Source organism: Eulemur rufifrons, chromosome 16 (genome assembly GCF_041146395.1).
Source record: "Eulemur rufifrons isolate Redbay chromosome 16, OSU_ERuf_1, whole genome shotgun sequence".
NCBI classification, from domain to species: Eukaryota; Metazoa; Chordata; class Mammalia; order Primates; family Lemuridae; genus Eulemur; species Eulemur rufifrons.
Genome location: NC_090998.1, coordinates 87,130,525 through 87,152,916, shown reverse-complemented (window position 1 = coordinate 87,152,916; position 22,392 = coordinate 87,130,525). Strand labels below are relative to the sequence as shown.

At 57.3% G+C, this 22,392-nt stretch overlaps 1 protein-coding gene across 5 annotated transcripts; it reads right to left on the bottom strand.

The window, feature by feature from the left end:
- On the bottom strand, window positions 1–20,577 carry GGA1 (golgi associated, gamma adaptin ear containing, ARF binding protein 1). Of its 5 annotated transcripts, none has more exons than XM_069489408.1 (17): window positions 20,184–20,577; window positions 16,458–16,542; window positions 15,022–15,132; window positions 13,597–13,714; window positions 12,202–12,325; window positions 11,676–11,776; window positions 10,984–11,064; window positions 8,720–8,860; window positions 8,565–8,646; window positions 7,375–7,482; window positions 6,569–6,721; window positions 3,713–3,777; window positions 3,081–3,250; window positions 2,387–2,580; window positions 1,379–1,548; window positions 1,026–1,136; window positions 1–938 (listed from the first exon to the last, which is right to left on the bottom strand). In XM_069489408.1, exons 1-17 carry the CDS (start codon window positions 20,224–20,226, stop codon window positions 828–830), a joined length of 1,968 nt encoding a protein of 655 aa, XP_069345509.1. In that variant the 5' UTR covers window positions 20,227–20,577; the 3' UTR covers window positions 1–827. The 5 variants fall into 5 exon arrangements, with proteins under 5 accessions (XP_069345509.1, XP_069345510.1, XP_069345513.1 ...); XM_069489409.1 differs by having other exon boundaries at window positions 13,597–13,695; window positions 15,057–15,132; XM_069489412.1 differs by having other exon boundaries at window positions 2,387–2,576; window positions 3,089–3,250; window positions 13,597–13,695; window positions 15,057–15,132.
- Window positions 20,578–22,392: the final 1,815 nt, after the last annotated feature.

Genomic DNA, 22,392 nt, shown 5'->3' with positions numbered 1-22,392 from the left:
TCCAGGAAAAAGGATGTTTTATTTTCATAAATACTCCTGCTCTCACGCACACACTGACCCCACTTCTGACCGTGGACAGACGGATAGACAGACGTGAGACACCCACAGGAGGCCCCAGTGGAGGCCAATGAATGGAGACACACTGAGAACTCCAGGCACCCCGCAGCCTCCCGCTGGGGCCACCCACCTCTGGCATCACCCTCGGGCCCCCACCCTCGGGGCCTGATGGCAAAGGGAGACCCCCAGGAGGAGTGGGGGCCAGGTGGGGCTTCCCTGTAGACTGTGACCACAGGGTCGCTCCGGAAGAAAAGCAGAGAGTCAAACCACACACCAGAGAGTGCAAACAGTTAGGGGTGCAGGTGTCACCCCCCAGTTACTGGGTTCCTATGGAGGAGGCCCGAGCTGGTCCCCAGCTCCAGCTCGGCCCCCAAGTTATGGCTGGGCCTTCCCATAAGGCATAAGAGACAGGCGGGGAAGACCCCAGCCCAGGCTGGGGTTGGGGCTGGGCCTGAGGTCCTGGCCCTTCCCCCACAGCCATGCTTCTTTCCCACGACCCCAAGTTCTTCCAGGGCCCCACAGCCCCTCCCTGCTCCAGGCTCTGGCTGCTGATGGAGACCCCCAGCAGTGCAGGCCCAGGCCCAGCCTCCTGCTGGGTTCGGCTCAGCCAGGGAGGAGGCAAGGCAGGAGGGCCACAGGGGCGAGGGGAGAAGCACCAGGCCTGGGGTAAATGGCCACGAGGAGCAAAGGGTCCTTGGCCACCACAGCCTCCCGCCCAGGCTGGACAGTGTCCAGTTCCTCTGCCCCCCCCTCTCCCCAGCCCCTCTATTCTAGAGGCTCCCCCAGGTTTCGGGCGGGGGGAACTGGTCCACATCCCCCATCTCGTTGTAGGTCTGGTCGCCCATGGCGAAGGTGAGCTTGTAGCGGAGGCGAACCTTCTCCTGGGGCAGAGACGGCGAAGGCACAGGGGTCAGAACAGGAGAGGAGGCCCCACCCCAGCACCGCCCCGTCATAGCTGGGCCCCTCACCTTCTGGGGGTTGGCAAGGAGCAGGACCTGGGTGATGGCTGAGGGGTGGACGATGGGGTTAAACGCCGGCAGCTCTGTGCCTGAGGGTGGCTGTAGCTTCACTTTCATGACCTGTAGGGGGTGGGCAGGAGGGGTACAGCTAGCCCTGGCTGCTCTCCCCACTCCCTGAGCAACCAGGCCCAGTCTGCCAGCTCCCCGCCAGGGGTCCTGGGTTCTGTCCCATGGGTCCCTTCTACCCCAACTGCCCAGCAAGGACGGGAGATCCTGCGCCCTGCCAGCTAGCTCCCCACCAAGCCCAAATCGCCCTGCCTTGAGAGGACGGAGGCATGCCCTGTTCACGATGCCCATGTCACCTTGGGGACAGCTGACTGGAAAACGATGTTGCGGATGGGCTGGGGGGCAGTGCTCAGCATGGAAACCACCACCACCAGCACATCGGAGCGCCCAGGCAGCGGGTCACGGGCAAAGTGGAAGAGGACGCGGAAGCCATGCTGGTCATACACGGTCACGGGCAAGATGCTGCCTGCGGGGAGAAGGGTGGGAGGGCGATGGGGCAGCTGCACCCACACACATCCGCCCAGCCCCCACCCCCAGCTCACATCAGGCGCCGGCTCCTCCGCTGGGATTGAGCAAAGCCCTCACTCAGGCCTCGCCTTGACTCTGGGCAGCAGTGCAGTCAGGGGTACAGGCTAGCACCCAGAGGCGGCAGGTGAACCTCCAGTCTGATGATGGAGGCAGCACACCCACCCTGGAGCCAGGTCACAGCCTGGGCTCCCCTAGTGCTGTGTGGCCACTTCCTGGAGTGCCAGAGTATGGGACTGTGGGTGAGGGTCGTGCTCTTGCTGCGTGACCATGCTACAGTCACTCCCCCTCTCTGAGCTCAGGGTCCTACTACTGGTCAAAGAAGGGCGCCTCTACCTCCCAGGGACACAGGGTGTGATGTCTCTGGTCACAGGGAGCTCACAGAGAGGGACAAGCCAGCAGTCCTCACCTGTCCAGGGCCCCGTGCTAGGCAGTGGTCCCCTACTGCTCCTGGGCAGGAACAGCCCCAGCCTGGGACCTGGATCTTTATCACAGTTCAGTTTTATATTCTTGGAGAGAACCCAAACCTGCGTCCTGGCCCTTGCCTTCCTGGGGAAGGGGGGTGGGTCTAGCACTAAGAAGTCCTCTTCCCTATGTAACCCTTGAGTTTATAAAACAGTCTTGCAATCACTCTGGGGTACATGAGGAAACTGAGTCCTGGAAGGGGAGAGCCTTGCTCAGAGTTCTCCACTGAGCCGGCCAGTGGCAGGGCCGGGAGAGCGCTGCTTTCCCCCTGCCTCCCAGAGCGAGCTCCTGTACCCGCCCGCAGCCCTACTCACTGGGCTTGATGGACTCCAGGGGCACAGTGATATTGGCCAGTGAGAGCTCAGTCGGCGTGGACTGCTGCAGAGGCCCAGGGGGCTCTGGGGACACGGTGTGGTGGTTGGTGGCACTGGAGCTGGGGGAGCTGCAGCTGCTGCTCTTATTCTGCAGGTCCCGGAGTGTGAGCCGGGGGGCTGGCTGCTGCTTCTCCCTTATTGGGGGACAGTGCATTAAGAAGTGATTCTTTGGTGGCCAAGAGATCAGGGGCATAGGAAAGGGTGGGCTTCTCGGCTCTGTCCCTGACACATGGCTGTCTCTGTGGCCTGGGGTCTCCTCACCTTTAGGACAGGCAGCCCTTGCTCTCTCTCTCCACCCCCTACCCCACCTGCCCCTCCGGCTGTGTCCTCCCTGTTGCTGGTCCTCTGGGTCTCTGGCCTTTCTCTAGGGGCTGGAATGCCTTGGGGGTAGCCATGTGAGTGGGCACAGGTCCCCTTTCTCTCTCAAACCCCATGCTCTATGAGATGGGCACTGAGCCTGCCTTGGTCACGTTGTGTCCCCAGAGCCAAGTGCTCAGCACCTGCTGCTCCTGGAACAAACCAGCGATGAGCTTCTCCCTGCTGGGGCTGGGCCAGGGCATGCCCAGGAGAAGCTGCTGGTTCGTGGGAACAGGGAGTGCTCCCCAACCCCCCGTGCCAGCCGGGGCACCCTCACCACCGCACTTGCTGGGACTCCGGGGGCAGTGACTGCTGCAGGAGTGTCTTCCCCAAGAGGTCCAGGTCATCCAGACCACTGCTGGCCGGCAGGGACATCTGCACTGGGGACCGGCTGTCCATGGGGGCCTGGGCCGGAGCGGGGGCTGGGAGCTCTGCAGCATCAGATGACTGTGGGCAAAGGATACAGGTGGGTGGCGCTGTCTGAAGGTGTCAGGGTCACCAGATCCTGCCCTGAGGCCCCCTCCCTGCCCTGCAGGTGATGTCTGGGAAAGCAGCCACCGAGATGGGCACCACAGACCATCCCTGTCCATGATGCAGGGTGGTCAGGCCTGGTTAGTTGGAGGTTCTACGTTCCAGGGACCTCAAAAAGTCACTCTGAAGGGAAAGGAGGAGGGAATGCCCATCTCAACCCCAAAGGCTGAGACTTGGGGGAGATGCAGCTGGAGGCAAGGAGAGGACCGCCTGCTTTCCCCTACCCTGGGTGGGTGCCTCCATCCCCGGGCCCTCCCCTGCCCAGGGCCCTCCAGCACAGAGCCCAGCTGTCCCTTCACTGTTCCCCTCAGGCTGCTTGTTCCACCTGCCCTGCCCTGGGACTGGGACAGGCCAGGCTAGTTTCTGGTCCCCTCCTACCTGGAAGCTGTTCCATCCAGTACCATCCAAGCTTGGGCCTGAAGGGGGTGTGGGGTCGCTGAGGCCTGGGGGGAAAGCAGGACAGAGGTGAGAGAGCGGGGCTGACCCACTGCCAGAGAGCCGAGGGGCAGTGGGTGCCGGCTTGGGGCTCCCTGGCTGCCTCCACCCTTTCTGGGAGGCTCAGCTCAGAGGGGAGAAACCCGCACTTTCAGAGGGAACCAGCAGCAGAGCAGAACTAGAAACCAAGGATTCTGCCAGCCCTGCACATGCTTCCCTCTTCCTGGCAAGGCCACTCAAAAGCCAACACCACCACTGACATCAGGACTTCAGTCTTCGCTCATGAGCTGCAGCTGACAGCTGGGGCTGGGATGCTGGGGAGAGGAAGAGCTTCTCCTCATCGACCCAGGCGAGCAGGGAGAAGCTCTGTGCCTGCCTGATGACCAACTCTGCAAGCCTGGCCGAGGCACTGTGCTGGCTGAGCCGCCGTGTCCCCACGTGTATGACATGTTGGCCTGGAGCAGAGTCTGGAGGCCTTGTTAGCCCTGCATGTGCCAGCTAGGCTGACTGGTGGCAAAGAGGGCTGGGGGACCCTCGGGATGGCCTGCGAACTGGCCTGCAGATCGGGAGGCAGCAGGTCACCAGCCAGCCTGACCTCTGCCTGCCCTGGAATGCCCCAGCCAAGTTCACTCCCGATTTGACCTAGAAAGACAAGTCATCCCGTTTCTAGCAAATCCTGAATAAGCGAGATCCAAATTGAAGTGCTGACAGGCAAAGGCAACGGCGCCAGGAAGCTGTGACAGGTGGGTCTCTTCTTCTAGAAGCATCTCTTTGAGACGAGATAACAAAGTTGCAACTGCTAACACTTATTATGCGCCTGATGTGTAAGACCCTTCAGATGCTGGTCTTGCTTAATCCTCAAGCAACCTTAAAAGACAGGGGTGGGGTTCCCAGCCCTCTTTTAGGGACAAGGAAATGGATGCTCAGAGGGGTTAAGTAACCTGCCCAAGGTCACACAGCTGGAAAGTGGCAGACTCCAGACTTGGGCAGAGCATGGCCTGATTGCCAGAGTTTGAATACAGCTCTGCCACAGCTGTGCGACCTTGGGCTGGTGACTCAGCCTCATCTGTAGAATGGAGACAACAGCAGCATCTTTGTTAGAGGATGGCTGTACTAAATCAGATACATCCGAAGCGCCTGAACAGTGTCGGGAACACCCTCTTTGACAGGATCCCTGTCCGCACCCCTCACCCTTCCTGCCATGGAGACCAGTTAGGACAAGGCCCCTCTGTGGCCCCAGGCTTCCTCACTGCCAGCGCCGGGCTGCATGCTGCCCCGGCACCTCTGCTCTGATGCCCGCACTCTGCCTTCGAGATCAAACCAGAAGGAAGCTGGAGGCTCAGGGCTCTGCTGAAGCAACTCAGGGACAGGAAGTGCAAAGCACACCTCACTTGTCATGCGGAGGCAGCTCTGCTACAGCCACGTGCTAGAGCCAGTGGTCCTGCCATTCTCTCCCCACCCACCAACTGGCAGCTGCTGTACAGGGCTGGCTCTGCGGGGGAAGGTGAGCCCTGTGTGAGCTTTCTTGTCACCAGACCATCCTTTACCCCTCTGTAGAATGGGGTAAGGGTCCCCGCTCCCTAGTTACCCCTTGGCTTTGAATGAAGAGGAGACAGCTGAGTGGGGTTCATAAGCCAGCCTCTTCGGTAGGGCGCTGGCTCTCGGGTCCACAAAGGGAGCTCACAACCTGGCCCGTCTTCCCCCTTCACCTCTCCCTCCTCCCGCCAAGTCCTTGTTTCCCTTTTCTTGCTTATGGACAATGGGACAGAGCAGTAGAGGGGCTCAAAGTGTGGCTGCAGAATCAGAGTGCTTAGTAAAGACCCTGGAGCCCTATCCGTGCAAGTCCCCCAGCCTTTCTAAGCCTCGATTTCCGCATCTGTAAAGTGGGGCTATTCGCAGCACCTGTCTCCGTGGTGGCTGCGAGGATTGCTACAAGAAGCAGTGCACTCCTTGAATGCTGGGCAGACCCTGCCCGGGACCCCAGGGACCCCCAGTGCTTCTTCAAGGCCTTCATGTTTGGTTTTTACTTCAGACTGGCTCAGGAGACCATGGTCTGACTCTTGGCTTCCAAGTTACAGCTCCCCCATATATCCTTCGAGATTCCCGCGACAGGGCCCCAACACCCGTTTTTTCGTACCTTCAGCCGCCATTATGAGGAGGCTATTACCCTATTCTGCACCTAAGCGTCAGATGGGGCCGCTGCATCTGGGAGAAGCTGGAAACCTGAAAGCACTCTGGCCAGCCGGGACTGCTTTGCTTCTTCCCGGGGGTGAGCCTGGTCCCCTGCTGGGCTCTGGAGCCCCGAGCCTGCCTGGGAGTAACAGCAGGCCTGGCCTCGGACCAGCGAGGCTCACATGGGCCTGTGTTCTGGCCGAGGTTTCTCTGGGGCTTCTGGGTCCTGCGGAGCCCAGAGCTCTCCCTTGTTTCCTCTCAGTGGGAGAAGAAATAGCTGCACTTTTGCCTGGACAGCTCCCAATGCTAGGCTCTAACCTGTGAGAGGGAAATGCCCTGCTTTGCCCTCGGGCTGCCGGAGCCTGAGTGTGGCTGGCTTGCCAGAGGCTGGTTTAGAGGCTGGCCAGCCTTGCCCTTCGACTGTCTGACCTCAGACAAGCTCCTTGACTCCCCTGAGCCTCGGCTTCCCTCGCTGTGAAAGGGTCCTCATGCCCATCCCACGTCCTCCACGGGAGTCACATGTGGAGTACGTGACACTGGTGCTCTGGAAGCTGCAAGGTATGCTGTGGGCGTCACACCCCACCTGCCACTGAGCCCACCCTCCTCTGGGCCTGGCCCCTTTCTCACCCAGAGACATGAGCTCATCGTCAAGCAGGGAAACTGAGGCGCTGGGCTGCTCAGGGCTCACGTGCTCGCCAGGGCGGGTAGGCATGGCTGGGTAGGTGGTGCCCGTAGGAGGGAGGTCCAGGCCTGAGAGGTCCAGCAGGGCCGAGGTGCTCCCTGGGGTGGGAAAGAAGCGTCTGGCAAGCCCCAAGCAGAGGACACTGGCTCCTGGAGTCCACAGAGGTTGCGAGGCAGCAACACCTGTCCCCTCCCCTTCACATCTGGCCTCCTGCGCCCCTTTCCCGGCCACACCAGCCCTTGCCTGGAATCCGCTCACCAGGCCCTTTCTTTGGTACAGGGTGGTATTTCTGTCCAGAGTATTTCCTTCTTATCTCTACATGGCAAACTGCTACCTACCCTGTAAGGCCCTGCTTACACTCCGCCACTGCTGTGTAGCGCCACCCCCCCTCTCCCTAACAGAGCCAAATCTAACCTCTTCTGTGATCCCCCAGGGCTGTCATTTACCCTTATTAGAGCCAAGTCTTTCCCATAATTAAATCAGCCTGGGGGGTGTCATCTAGCCCCACACAACAGGTGCCAGATTTGTCAAATGAAAGAAAAGCCTTCCTTCTTCTGCAGGCCCTGCCAAATCCCTGGCGCCCTCTCCTCCATCCCACATGCAGACTTCCTCCCCTACAGCTGCAGGCCTGGCACAGACTTCACCCCCAGCTCCCTCCCCGGGCCCGTCCCCATCTTAAGGGGCCAGGGTCACCCTGCAGTCACCCACCAGCCCTGGGAGCACTCTGCCCGTACTCTCCTGCCACCCTCACCAGGGATGGAGCTGGCTGCGGCATCACCATTGACCTCCTCGCCCTGCACCAGCTGCTTGTACAGGTTGATCACCTGGGTGAGGTTGTCATTGGCCTGCAGGATCTCCGCTGGAACAGTAAGGAAGGGAGAAGCCAGGCTGAGGAATGGGGAGCCCGTGGTCATCGGGGAGATGAGCACCCCACATCCATCCCAGCCTGTGTGTAAGGGGAGGGGCAGGGGACCACCCCATCTTGGCTGCTCAGACTCCAGCCCTCTGCTACCTCCCACCCGCCCCTCGTGCACTCCCTGCCACACCGCCTAGGCTGTCCCAGAACACACCGGGCACACTCCGCCTCCAGGGCTCTGACCAGCTCTGCTGTCTGGCTGCCCCTGGATCTCCGCTTGGCTTTATCCCTTACCACCTTCAGACTCAGGTCTTCTCCCAAGAGTCACCTCAGTCGCCTTCCCTAACTCCACCCCTGTGCCACCTCATCCCCACCCTGCTTGTTTTCCGCTATGCCACTTCCCACCCTCTGACAAAGTTACAAGCTCCACGAGAAGGTTTCTGTCAACTTTGATCACTGCCACATCCCCGAGGGCCTAGAACAGTGCCTGGCACCACCTGGGCCCTCACCAGCCTTGCCTCCTTGGGTGCCAGGGCTCAGGGTAATCTGGGCAGAGCCTCCTGGGTGGGGCCCAGGTACTTGGCACATGGGGGGTGTGGGGGGAGCTCCTGCTGAACAAGGGGAGCAGATGGCCCAGCTGCTGCCCAGGCAGAGAGCAAGGAAAAGAACTTGGCACGTGGCCCTGGCAGAAGCCATCAGGCTCAGCTCTGGAACTGCTCACCTTTACCAGGGGGGTGTCTGGAGGCGGAGGGCCCGCAGTCTACCCTGGCTGTGCCACTGATCTGCTCTGGGATCTGGGCAAGTCACTTCCCTCCCTGAGCCCCAGATGAGAAATGGGGACGATCCTCCCTCCTGTGCAGCTTGTGGGCAGTGAATGAGATGCCTGTGAAGGGGCTTGGCCCACGGCGTCTCTCAAGGGCGCAGTCACCCCTGATCTCTCCATCCTCAACATGGAGAAACCCAAGGTCAGTGCTGGAGAAGGGGGCCCCCTGGTGGTGGCTGCTTCCAACTGCAGTTACTGAGCGGGAAATGGGGGAGGTGGGCTGATGGGGCTGGACCTGGGCCGGAGTCTGCCCTGGGCTCACCTAAGGCCTCGTCATTGTCCTCTGTGTCGCTGGCCAGTCGGAAGAGCGTGGGCCGCATCCGCTCACAGCGCTGGTACAGTTCCTGGGGGCAGCAGGGTGGCAGGTCAGGGTCGGGGGCTCTGCAGTGGCAAGCAGTGGGGAAGAGGCAGGCGCACCTTCATGAGGTCCTCGCTGCTGCTCGAAGCTGCGCTGCCCTGGCTGTGGCCCATCACCATCTCCGTCAGCAGTTTCACATTGTTGTTCACCTCCTCGATGGCATTCACCCGCTTTGAGATCTTCTCCATCCGCTTCTGGTCCTGGGGACACGTTGGCCAATGGCCCGAGAACCTGCATCGGGCTGGAGCCAGGCACTGTCCCCACCACTCTGGGGAGTGTATGCTGGGGGTCCGGGGGAGGGCTGGCTGGCTGTGAGATTAGACTCTGGGGTGCGGCTCTTCATGTCCTGCTTAGAGCCCCCCATGCCGAGAATAGGGCACTCCGGTCCAAGAAGCCCTCTGCCAACCCTATGGTCACTTCCTCTTCCTCCTGCCAGTGCCCTCTGGACCCAGGCCTCTGCACAAGCCCATGAGAATCTCCAGGGATGGCCTGGGAATCTGGGTTTCCAACACTCTAACCAGGTGCTTCTGACAGACAAGGGCCCTAGACCTACACCTTTTAGGTTTTAAGTGACTCTTGCCCTCCCTGTGTTTGTCCTTTTTTTTTTTTTTTTTTTGGTCCATTCTTTTTTTAAAGAGACAGGGTCTCCCTCTGTCACACCCAGGCTGGAGTGCAGTGGCCTGATCATAGCTCACTGTAACCTCAAAACTCCTGGCCTCAAGCAGTCCTCTGTCCTCAGCCTTCCAAAGTGCTGGGACTACAGGCGTGAGCCACCACGCCCAATCCCTTGCATTTGTCTCTTGAAAGGAGGTTCCTGTACTTTACAGTGAAAGGGGACCTTCATGGTCACCAAGTACAACCTAGAAATGAGTGCAGGGACCCTCGCAGTGTCTGTCAGTGCCTGGGAGACGGAGGGAGCCCATGCCTTTAAAGGCTGCTGTAGGAAGTGACCCCACCACCCCTTGCTCCCTCCTCTCACTGTGCATGCCCCTCCCTTGCAGAGTGAAAGGTGGGCACGTGCTATGCCACCTGACAGAATCACCCTCCTTGAAAGGGACTATGCCTCCCTCCCCTTGGCTATCAAGAGCGTGCAGCTTGGCCCTTCAAGACAACCTCGAACTTCTGCCCCCTGACCCTCTGGCAGAAACACCACCTTCATGTGTGCGCTGGGCATGCCCTCTGCAAAGCCTGCTGCAGGAGACCCCAGAGGAGCGCTTGGCACAGTCAGTGTGGGACCCACGCTTATCCCTGTGCCAACCTGCCCACCAACCAGACTCATCTCCTACCGTGAATGAGCAGGCAGGTTCTTTTGGGCCCACTCACACTTTTTTTTTTTTTGAGACAGAGTCTCGCTCTGTCACCCAGGCTGAAGTGTACTGGCGTCATCATAGCTTACTATAACCTCAAACTCCTGGGCTCAAGCGATCCTTCTGCCTCAGCCTCCCAAGTAGCTGGGACTACGTGCAAGTGCCAACATGCCTGACTAATTTTTTCTATTTTTAGTAGAGACAGGGTCTCACTCTTGCTCAGGTTGGTCTTGAACTGCTGACTTCAAGTGATCCTGCTGCCTTGGCCTCCCTGAGTGCTAGGATGATAGGTGTGAGCCACTGCACCCAGTCCCACTTAAGCATTTTAAAAAAGTTTGAAGTGGCTGCTGTCATTAGTGAATTGGGAGATTTCATGCAAATATCCAGATTTCTGGATCATCTTCAAAGAAAAAAATATCTGACAATCAAGCTACACTGGGCTGCGGCTGGGGGGGTATCTCAGACAGGTGAGCCGGGGGCTGCCTCCTGCTCCAGGGTGTCTGCTTGGCAGCCCTTGCCCTCGTGGTGGCTGCCATCTGAATTTATTCTCCTGTTGTTAACCCCAAGTCTGGGAGCGTCAAGCCGGAATGTTTTATAGCGCCTCATCTGTGCTATTCACTACTGACCTACAACCTTTTCTGATGACTTACCATTATCGATAAATTCAACAGGCACCCACAACACGTGTTTACTTACACATTAAACATCTATTCCCTCTCTTTATGTACATGCATACATACTTACGAATATATTTTAAAAACACATACCAAGGCCTAATTCACTTGTTATCTTTGTGGAAGAGGCAGCCGGCCTCACAGAAGCCCATCCAGGGCTGCTGGGAAATTCCTCCCTCCACACATTGGTCCCCCAGCATCAGTCAGCTTTCCCTGCTGTGACAGCCCTTCAGCTGTGTCACTATAGGGCTCCTTGCATGCACAGACACACACAGCCCGCCTTGGTGGCCCTGCTCAATCTCCCCATACTGCTGCTCCCTGGGCTCCCAGCTCGGCTCTTACCTCCTGCACCATCTCTTTGATGAGCTTATTGGCCGCGCGGAGGTCCTCGGGGTGGGAGCTCTTGAGCAGGCGGGCCAGCATCTGCAGAGACAGAAGGGTGTGGCTGTGAAGACAGCACCTGGACCAGGGGCAGAAGCCTGGGGTCACACTCTGGCTCCCTATTTCCTAGCTGTGGGACCTGAGTTACTTAAGCTCTCTGTGAAATGGTGAGAACTTACTGCCGCCTGATAAGGTGGCCATGGGACAATCTGAGATTCTTAGCAGTGGCTACCCTCTGGGGCTGGAACTGGGAAGAGGAGCTTTCACTTTTACCTCCTTGTTCTAATCCTTATTTTAATCTTACCTCCTCCTGTGCTGTTTAACTTCTTACCCATGAGCATGTGCTTCAACAAAAAGCTAATATATTATCGAACGGGTCAAAGACATAAAGATATATAAACTCTTGCTCAACCTATGAAATGCCCTGAAACCAACGCTAGGGACCCCAGGCACACTCACACCACTCCAGTGTTAATTAAATGCAGCAACGCTGTACGGGACATACCGAGCATGTAGTAACTGCTCAATGAACAGAGGCCGTGCTCAGCTTGAGCTTCTGCTCCAAAGGCTGAGGACAGGGCAGCCAGGGGCCAGAATCCACTGAGCGCTAGGTGGGCCCTGGAGTCCCCATCTGTGTCTCCTTGGAGTCTCACCTTGGATTTCTCCTCATCTTCAAAGATCACATTCTTGGGCCGTGGAGGAGGAAGGGGAAAGGTGGCGTCATCTGGAAGCTTGGGGTCGGACTTCACAATTCCTGGGGTAGACGGGTGTCAGGAAGGCTGTCAACAGGTTCCAGGCCCAGGGGCAGGGGATGAGACAGGGACAGGGCGCGGGCAAGGGTAGGACAGAAGGGGAGGCCAGTCTTTCTCCAGCCCGCTGGCTCTGGGCTCCGGCGGGCCAGGCCTGCTCCCGACCTGCCATGCCAGATTGTATGGGGGAGGGGTATGGGCACCCATATTTGAGGCTATTCTCTGTGAGGAAACTTGGCCAGACACATCTTCTTTTCACCCAAGCTAGCCTCAGGCGGAGCCACGAAAAGGCCCCACTGGCCATATGGTCACAAGAGGTTAAAGGATATACTCATGACCTTGCTGGCCCAGAAGCCCCTGAAGCTGTTGAGCCCAGCTCAGGGAGCAGAGGAGGGAGACGCCGGTCACACCCACGCTCTGGGCGCCTCACCTTGTTTCTTTAGCATCTGGTAGGCCTCCCCGATCTTCACCTCCTCAGGCAGGCCGACCGTCCAGCTGTAGAGCAGCTCCAGGATTTTGTTCTTTACCTTCTCCGACGTCCGCGAGCCCAGGTACTTCAGGGATGCAGCGAAGGGGAGGCCTTTGACGTTGCCTGGCCCCAGCCACTCCAGCCCCAAGCCCAGCCCAACCCTGGCTGCCTCCCCAGGACCCCCTGTGAAGCCCTCTGGCCTACAGGGTCCTCATATCCCCACCCAACCAGCCTGGTGTAGACTGAGTTCACCTGCTAGCTTTGCTACTCACTAGCTATGTCAGCCCTTTGTGCCTCAGTTTCCCCACCTGTTAAGTGGCACCATGTGAGGACACAGAACTGACACAGGAGAGGCCCAGAGCGCAGCACCTGCTTGTGGCCAGCTCATGGAATACTTAACCTTGAGAGCTCAGGAAGAAGGAGCCAGAGGCCCCCAGGCCGACCAGGAAAGAGGCAAGCATGGAACTGAGGCCCTGGCCCCCACCCATAATCTCCCAGCAGCAAACTGGGCTGGGGGAGTGGCTCTCACACCAGAGTCCACTCCTGAGAGGATGGGGGGCCAGATGGGTCCTTCAGCAGCTCTGCTCAGAGGATGAGTCTGAGCAAGGAAGGGCCAAGGGGATAGGCTCTCACCCAAGAAACACCAAAAACTGGTGCTGGGTGTAGGGGTGCGTGCTTGTAGTCCCAGCTACTTGGGAGGCTGAAATGGGAGGATCACGTGAGCCCAAGAATTCAAGGCTGCAGTACACCATGATCACACCTGTGAACAGCTACTGTGCTCCAGCATGGGCAACATAGCAAGACCCTGTCTCAAGAAAGAACTGTTCATGGCCTGTGGTAGGATTCCTCAGACCACAGGCCAGATGCCAGGGACGTGGCCCATCTGGAGTTGGCAGGCTCCATCACTCAGGTCTGCAGCTTTGGATATAAGACCTAAGGAGGCCACTCTTGTGTGGTAGGGACAAAGAGACCTTCTGCCAGAGACCAGGCGGGACACTGCAGCCAGGTCCACAGGGAGCGACCTCAGGGCCAGAGCAGCTTGTGCTGGGAAAGCAGCTGGCCAGCTGTATGTATCCCCGAAACCATTTCTCCCTTGTACCCAGCAGCTCCAGGGCTGTCCCGGTACCGGTCAGCCTAGACGCGCTCTTCCCCAAAACCCCAGGGAAGTACTTGCTTCCTGGAATCAGCTCTGAAGGGGACTGTGAGCAGAGACCTGTGTTTGTACTGGGTCTGAGGTGGCACCCCAGTAGGATGCCCCCAGGAAAAGGGGCAGTGAGTCACTCCACCATCTGAGGGTCCTCTTTCCTTGACCCATGTCCAAAAGAGCAGGTGTGAGCTTGGGCTAGGAGCACCCACCTTGGGAGACACGACCTTGATGAGCTCGTTGAGAAAGCGGAACTTGCCCACCTCGTCGTGGAACCTCTTGCCACAGCTCTTCATGCATGTTTCCAGCACCTGGAGCAGGGAGGTGGGACTGTGAGGGGAACCCCTAGGGAGGATCAGAGGCGACGGCCTCCCTCCCATACCTTGGCCAGAGCCCAGAAGCCCAACGGTGGGCGTTGTGAAGGGAGGGAATGACCTGCGAGGACGGAAGATTCTGAGGTTCACCGAGGCCTCTGAAACTGGCCATCAGCCCCCAGAGCAGACTCGGACAACTTACAGTGCCCAGCCATGCCCAAGCTGTGGCAATGCTGGAGCCCCTCCATGGCCTGGGCCACAGAGTACCATTTGTACATTGTTTTCTTACTTTCATTTTTTTTTGGAGACAGAGTCTCACCCTGTTGCCCCGGCTAGAGTGCAGTGACATCACTGTAGCTCACAGCAACCTCAAACTCCTGGGCTCAAGCAATCTTCCTGCCTCAGCCTCCCGAGTAGCTGGGACTACAGGTGCACTCCACCACACCCGGCTAATTTTTTCTATTTTTAGAAAATAGAGACTGTAGGCAGTGAACCCCTCCTCTTCTGCCAACACAGATGCAAAACCTCAGGCCTGAGCCCAGGAGTCGCCCCTCACACCCCCATGGGAAGGACGGTGCTGTCCTGTGTCCCGAGACCACGGAGGGCAGGGCTGGCTCCTGTAGGACACCTAGGGAGTTCACAAACATGCAGATTCCCAGGAGTTTGGATTTAGCAGGTCTGGGTGGTACCCTGATTCAGTATGTTAAACATGCCCCCTGGACAGGCATCTGATGTGTGGCTGGAGCGGGGAACCCCTGGACCAGATGACCCTAGGGGGCCACCCCACAACAAGAGCCCTAAGTGTACAGAGGCTGGGGTGGGAGGCCAGCCCACTGGCTGCTGTGCGACTGTCAGGGGCTGGCTCAGACCTCCATCCTGGGCCACCATGGCACAACTCCCTTGGGCTCTAAAGACGAGCCTTGGCCGGGCGCGGTGGCTCACGCCTGTAATCCTAGCACTCTGGGAGGCCGAGACGGGTGGATCGCTCGAGGTCAGGAGTTCGAGACCAGCCTGAGCAAGAGTGAGACCCCGTCTCTACTAAAAATAGAAAGAAATTATATGGACAACTAAAATATATATATATACAAAAAATTAGCCGGGCATGGTGGTGCATGCCTGTAGTCCCAGCTACTCGGGAGGCTGAGGCAGGAGGATCGCTTGAGCCCAGGAGTTTCAGGTTGCTGTGAGCTAGGCTGACGCCACGGCACTCACTCTAGCCCGGGCAACAGAGTGAGACTCTGTCTCAAAAAAAAAAAAAGAAGAGCCTTATAGAACCCCAAGAACTTCATTCTTGGCCTCCCCTGGTGCCAATCATGTGATCACTGGACAGAGGGCACCCTCTCTCCCCTTCTTCTCACCGTCAGGGCCTGGATCGCCTCCCACTCCTGCGGGGACTGGATCTTGTGGGCCAGCAGCCGGGTGGCAAGTGGAGGCCTAGGTGGGAGGAACAACAGAGCCAGAATTGCCACAGAGCCCTAGTCACTTTAGGGTGGGTCACTATACTAGCCCATTGGGACTTCAGCCCTCCAAGGCTTTTGCAGGGCACAGGGCATATACAAAGGCCCAGCTCCCTCTCTGGATTGGATGGGCCTGGCATTGTGGAAGAGCAGAGATCTTCAAAAGGCATGACCTCGGCCCCTTGGCTGGCTTTAATAAGAACTATGACATGCCGTGTCCTCAGCTTGCCATTGGGACAAGGATGGAGAGATGACCACAACCTTGAAGGAGCCAGCCTGGGAGCAGAACATGATGATGTGGCACAGAGATGGGCAGACAGTTCCCTGGGAACTCAAGGTGGCAAAGGACGTCCTGCTGGGGGAAGTCAGAGCAGCATCATGGTGGAGTTGGTGACATCATCTACCAGATTATAAAAGACCCGTCACTAGTGACAGTAACAGTTAATAGGTACCGAGCGCTGACGATGTGCGAGGTGCCACACATGCATTTGCCTGCCTAACCTTTGTGAAGTAGACAAGGAAACCCTCCTGACCTCTGAGGTGAGCAGCACCATTGATCCCACTCCACAGCTGAAGAAACTGAGGCTCAGAGGCAATCGGTCACTCGCCCCAGGTCACTCAGGTAAAGAGGGGATGGGATTCATGCCCAAGCAACCTGACTCCAGAGCACACACATCCTGCAAGGCCTCCCGAGTGGAGCGCCTGCGCTGACAGCGGGGGCGTGGAGACGGAGCACTCAGAGCTGCAGTCACCAAAGTTCGGCATCAGCTGGGGAGCCTGCTAGGAATGTCCACTCCCCGCCTGAGAGTCAAGTCTGCGTTTTTGGACATAACTCAAGAACGTGCATCTTTGACGAGCACTCCAGGTGATCTGATTCTAGTGTAGGTAGTGCCGGCTCTTCCTTGAGCACAGGGCCTGCTGGCCTCCTCCCTGCTGGGAACATGCAGCTCTCCCTCTGGGAGGCCCTTCCCAACAAATTGGACAAAGTGCCAGCTGTGGGTCAGGCAGGCCGGGGTGTGATTAGCTCAGGACTGTCATTTTCTCTCTGAGATCCTGGGGCAAACTGCTCAGTCCCCTGAAGCCTTGATTTCTTCACCTGTAAAATGGATCTGGCAAGGCCCACCTCAGAGGGTAACACAAAAGTGGCGCTGGGTACCAAGTGCCCACTATCATCATTAATTTGTGAATGCATTAAGAATGAAAACTGGGTCTCAGTCTGCCCGAGGCCAGGGTCTGGGCTGTGCATGACAGGTGCACAGAGGGTCCTGTTGAGTATGTGAGCAAGACGAGGTGGTCACCTACCCCTCAAAGTCCTCGTTGAGCTGCTCACAGAAGCCATTGATGCTGGCCCAGTTCAGCTCCTTGTTCAGGGGGTTCGTGGCTCTGTCTGTAGGAGGAGATGGGTCAGCGTGGCCTGGCAGAGGGATCCCTGCTCTCCCACTCCCCACCTTGGCAGTGGTTTGGTCAGTGGGGGAAAAGGTGTGTGAATGAGCATGTGGAAACCACCCCGCCACGACCTCCTGCCCAGACAGCCTCAAGGCCTGAGTGCTGACGTTCCAAGCGCATAAAGGGACAGTAAAGGGACAGATGAGCACGTGTCCACTGGTTCCCCACACAGCTTAACACCGAGGGGCCTCACTTTGAGAGACTGTGCTCAGGGGTCCTTCCACCCCTCCCCATCCCCCCTCCCCTGCAGCAAAGTACGCCTGTCATGCATGTCTTCCGATTCTGCTCCTGAGAACAGCGTCCCCACAATTCTCACGGGATTTATGCTCAGAGAAGATCCAGAGGTAAGGGAAAAAAGCCATGGTCCCACGCTCAAGGAGCTGTGTAGCTGGGAAGTAGGCCAAGGGAAGCTAGGTTCTCAATAAAGTGTGACAGAGGGAGGCAAAGGAGCTGCAGGAACCCAGAGGAGGAGACTCAGTTCAGCCTGGGGCCAAGGGGAGGCTCCTAGAAGAGTCAACACTCAAGCAGGGACTGGTAGGAGGTAACCAGGCCAGGGAGGGCTCGCCTCTGAGCAGCTCAAGGGCTGTGTGAAGAGAAGAGGTGGATAACAGCACAGGCAGGGCATGAAGGGCCTAGGTAGGGAGTGTGGATCATGCTGGGTTCTGAAAGTCCTTCTCTCCTTAGGAATAGCTCACGTAACACCTCCTCCAGGCAGTCTTCCCTAACTCTCCACTCCTGCCCCAGGTGGCAGTGCTGAGTCAGTTCTCTCTTCTGTGTCCCCAAGCCTGCTATCCCAGGCACTCATGTCCATGCCCATCTCCCCTTGGCAAATGAATGAATGAAAGAGGGGTCAGCTGTGGGCAGGCAGGGTGAGGTTCTGGGGAAGTCTGAATCTAGAATGGGTGGTCGCCAGGAAAGGGCAGACAGTCTACAGGGGAAGGATGGTAAACGAGGCTCCGTGATCCCCAATGTTGGTTAAACAACAGTCAAGTAGATCACATCCTTACCCGAACCTCCATTTCCCTACTTGTAAAGGTGGAGTGAAACATGGACTGATTTTGGACTACAAAATACATTATGCATGGTGAGGCCACAGGGGTAGCTGGAACTGCGTTTTCACTCCACAGCCTGTCACTAAACTTCCTCCTTTCCCAGTCAAGGCGTGGAAGAGAGAAGGATCTGTGGACAGGAGGCTGAGAACCCGGCATTGGTATCTGCCCAGTTGGGGCCTGATGCTGTGGCAGGACCCCGAAGCCATGGGATCACAGTGCCTGGCAGCCATTCATTCAATTCATATTTATTCAATAAATATTCTGGGTGCTGGGGCTCTAGCAGTGAACAAGATAAAATCCCTGCCCTGCTGAAGCTCACGGCTCAGCAAGAGAAACAGTGAATACTCAGATTAACACACACAGAACACTGCACGCTGATGTGAGATGCTATAAAGGAAAGCAGTGCAGGGGGAAAGTATAGAAAGTGTTGGGCAGGGGGTTGCTCTCTGGGAGGACTCTCTGAGGAGATATGGCTGAGCAGAGATCTGAATTAAGCATTTTCTCTCTGGGTACAAATCTTTGTGCCAGGAGCCCCAAGGACTCTCTAGTCCCTTAGAGAAATGAAGTCCCTGTTGACCACCTGGGGATACCGGGAATATGCCCCCCGCCCCCACACACTCTAGGAGTAACTGTTTGCACTACCTCCCAGTCCTCCAACATGGCCAAAGGCTAGGGAACACCAGTCTGGAGATAGAAAGAGACTATCAATGCCCACTCAATGACACCCAGTTGGGGGACCCTAAAACAGGAAGTCCCTTACAGTGTCAAAGACACATGAGTTGGACTGAGGGCAGAGACACTGATTCTAGAGACTGCTCGAGTCAGAAGCCAGCAAGGAGGAAGCACTGGTGTCATGCGACATCAGCATTCTCTCTTGCATCTGACTTAAAGCAGGGCCTCTGGGTCCAAGAACTGACTGACCTCCCTGGCCCCTGACCCCCAGGCCTGGGGGGAGTACTTTCCCTGGCAGACAGCAGGGGAGAACACTCAGGGACACAGGGAGGTGTTTCATGACAGGGTGTCACTCCACCCTCTCACTCCACAGGGTGACAATATTATAATTTACCTTACCAGAAGCTATTCTTTATCTCCAACCTCTACAAGGGAAGATCTTACCATTTTGCTAAGATACAAAGAAGAAGAAAACGAGAAGCCAGGCTCAGCTCCAAGGTATCAGGGGCCAGCCAAACCCAGGTGTTCCAGACTTCTGCCTGTTTGTGGACTCTCTGGACTCTCAGAAAATCCACATTGTTGCTAAACCTGAGATTGTTTTGTATGACCCAGAGCTTAAGTCCTGCAGCCAGTCTGAGATCACTCAGCCAGGGTCCTGCCCATCCCCCCAAGTTGCTGCTGAGACCTGGACACTTGTGGCAGTCAAAAACAGTCAATAGCTGCTGAGTGCCTCCTTTCCACCCCTCCGCCTCTGCTGGCCAGACTAACTCTGAAACATCCATGGAAGTAGTGTGGTTCTGGGGCCAACTCTGCTCAAGACTGGCTTTAAAGGGGCTGGCTATGACCTCAAACCACCCTGCACAGCTAGCTGCCTGTTGTGCCCAGGTTCAAAGGGCTGAGACTCAAAAGCTTGCTCGGGAGGCCCTGGCACAGACAGAGCAGCAAGAGGAGTTAAGGCCTTGGGAAAGAGCTGTCACTAGACCAGAGAGAAGCCAGCCAAGGCTTTCAGGGGCCTAGTCCTGGAGTGAGGTTGTGAGAGCTGCGGATCATCAGCATTGTGGGGTAGGGAACTCAGGTGCAGGATTTGGAGGCTGGGAAGCCTGAGCTGTAGGAAGCTGTGTCTGAGGAGAGACAGGAAAAAGGGGTGCAGAGGTCTCTAGAGGAAGCTCAGGAAGAGCTGGGAAAGGAGCCTTGATGGAGGTGTGGGGTCTGAAGGGCTGGGCTGAGGACAGCGACAGGGAACTTGGGGTCTGAGACTGGACCCTACTAAGCTTGTAAAATTTGGGGGTTTCTCACTGTGTGGCCAGAGATTAGGGGCGGCGGAAGGAATCAGAATGGGCCAGTGGGTCCTCCTTCCTGGACAGGGGAATGAGCAAATCTCAGAGTTGTTGCAGGCTCAAGGAAACCATGCAGGGCCAGAGAGTGGAGGATTAGGGGCTTGAGGAAAGTAGGGTCCCTCCCTCCTGGGTATGAGATGTAGCCCTGGGGGTTGCTTGCTTGCTCCTTCTCTGGGACCAAGGGAATGAGTTGGAGGGCTCCTCGGTAGAGCAGTCTGGGCCTCAGGGGGTTGGAGACTGTTCTCTTCGTTACGGGGGTTTTGGGCGCAGCTCACTGCCCCCGGGGGTCGCGGCCCAGAGATCGGATCGGTGGGCGGCGCCCAATCCCTCTGCGGGGCTGCGCAGCGGGTAGTCTTCCTTCACCCCAGGGTCGGAGGGGCAGATTCCGGACACCGCCCCTGCCGAGCTGGGGGCGGGGCGTGAGGAGGGGGCGCCTCGTACCCCGCCCTCGTCGCGAAGGGGCCCGCCTCGTGCCCCCGGTTCCGGTTCCGGTCCGGCCCGCGCCCCTCCCGAACACTCACTGATTCGCGCCTCCAGAGTCTCCGGCTCCATCGCGGGCTCCATCCGCCTTGGACCCCCAGCCTCGGCACCGCCCCCCGCCCCCTGCAGCTCTCGCGGGACCTCCTCGGCACCGCCCTTCGCCGATTAAAGGGGCAACGCCCGCCCCGACGCGCGGGAGCAGCGCACAGGAGCGCTCGGCACCATAGAGACGCAAACGAGCTCGCCTAGAGCGTCACCTACTCGCCTAACCCCTCCCCCAAGCGGCGTCTACATCGCTGATAGGACCCGCCGCCCACCTTCCCGTTCCCGGTGCTCAGACGGGAGAGGAAGCGGGGAGACTGGGGGCTGAGAGCAACACCATAGAAACCCCACGGGACGCTCTAACTCGCTCTGCGTCACGGAGATGCCCGTGACCGCTTCCGGAAAAACACTTGGCGGCCATGTTTCTGATGGGCTCTGAGGTCACTTCCGGAGCCCTGAGTGGTTACTTCCGCTCAGAGACAAACGCGGGAGGGTCCCTTAAAAGGGCAATGACGTCCTTTGGCTGCTATGAAAATGATGACGAAGATTAAGTCAAAGTTTGTTGCGTGCACCTTTCTCTGAAGCATGTTAAAAAACAAAGGAACAGGCTAGGCGCGGTGGCTCACGCCTGTAATCCTAGCACTCTGGGAGGCCGTGGCGGGCGGATTGTTTGAGCTCAGGAGTTCGAGACCAGCCTGAGCAAGAGCGAGACCCCTGTCTTTACTAAAAATTGAAAGAAATTATATGGACAGCTAAAAATATATATAGAAAAAGTTAGCCGGGCATGGTGGTGCATGCCTGTAGTCCCAGCTACTTGGGAGGCTGAGACAGGAGGATTGCTTGAGCCCAGGAGTTTGAGGTTGCTGTGAGCTAGGCTGACGCCATGGCACTCTAGTCCGGGCAACAGAGTGAGACTCCGTCTCAAAAAACAAACAAACAAACCCCAAAGGAACAAAAAATTTGTTAAGTGCGTACCAGACATTGTTCTAAGCACTCTTTATGCATTAATCCATTTACTCCTTAACAACAAATCCGTGAGCCAGGTAGTGAGGCGGCCTGAGGCCGCGCGGGGGCGGAGCCTGAGCTCTGCGCTGTCTCCTGCGTTCACCCTACAAACGTGAAATAAACTTTTCTCATTTGTTTTGTTCTGTGATGGGCTCTGGAGGAGAAGGACACGGCTAGACATTTATTACACGTGACGGGAAGCCCACGGGGTAGTGGCAACACCGTGACCACACCGCACACTGGGAAGGGTGCGGGGGTGGTCTTTTCGGGGGAGGTTTCACAGGGAAAGTGATACTGGATCTGGCTGGAAGACAGTCGGAGTTCTCCATGTAGAGCTGATGCGAAAAGACATTCAGAGAGAAAGAGTAAGATGAGTTCAGGGAATTGAAAGTATTTCAGTAGGGCTCCCACCGGGTGTTCGCGGAAGATGGCCTGGAATTCGGCTGGGCAGGATCACGCAGGTCCCGTGTTTAGCTTCTTTTCTGTGCGCAATGTTGGCAGTGTCGCGACGGACTGGCTTTTGTTTTAGGGAAGTCCAGGCGACAAGAGTGGGAAGAAGATAGCGGTGGGGGCCAGACTGAAATCGGAAGGACAGAATGAACAGAATTCCTAAGTTCGGCGCCTTTTCTCCTGCGGTTTCTCCCTCCATCAAAGACCTCCCTCACCTGCCTTTCCCACCCTGACCGCCTGATGACGTCATGCTCAGGTGGAGCCCCAGTTCCAGGCTGCTCTAGGTCCATTGCACTCCGTCGTCCCCTGGCGGCGCGAGGGGGAACCGACCCGTGGCGCCCTCTCCTGCAGCCCCGGGTCTGAGAGGGTTAAAGCGCGTCTGAGCCCAGGGAATCTGGCGAATCCGGTTCTGCTCAGCTGTCGCCTTGGCTAGTGACTGCCTTTCACCTTGGAGTACCGCGGTGACCTCATCGGGAGATGTGGGGGTGGTTGTGCTGGGTCAGTTTTCCCCATAAACTCAACTATTCCACAGACCTGGACGCTTTTCTAAATTCTCTCCAGCAGGCCGTTAAGATGATATAGGAAAATGATATGTATGTTTATTGCAATTCCACGATAAAAAAAAACATAATATGTACTTATAGGTTTTTTTGTTTGTTTCTTGTATTATTGAAATGAATTGTTACTGAAATAAAACGCACACCGCATTTACTGTATTGATTTAGGAGCATATCCATTGTGTGAGGAGTCACT

What these genes read in the sequence shown, in the direction of transcription:
- GGA1 (XM_069489408.1), bottom strand. Translation starts at nt 20,226, where the DNA reads ATGGAGCCCGCGATGGAGCCGGAGACTCTGGAGGCGCGAATCA. An exon ending in GCAGCGAGGACCTCATGAAG is followed by an intron (nt 8,647 to 8,719) that starts GTGCGCCTGCCT and finishes TGCTGCCCCCAG; the next exon opens with GAACTGTACCAGCGCTGTGA. An exon ending in GAGTCCCAGCAAGTGCGGTG is followed by an intron (nt 2,581 to 3,080) that starts GTGAGGGTGCCC and finishes TCCCCCAATAAG; the next exon opens with GGAGAAGCAGCAGCCAGCCC.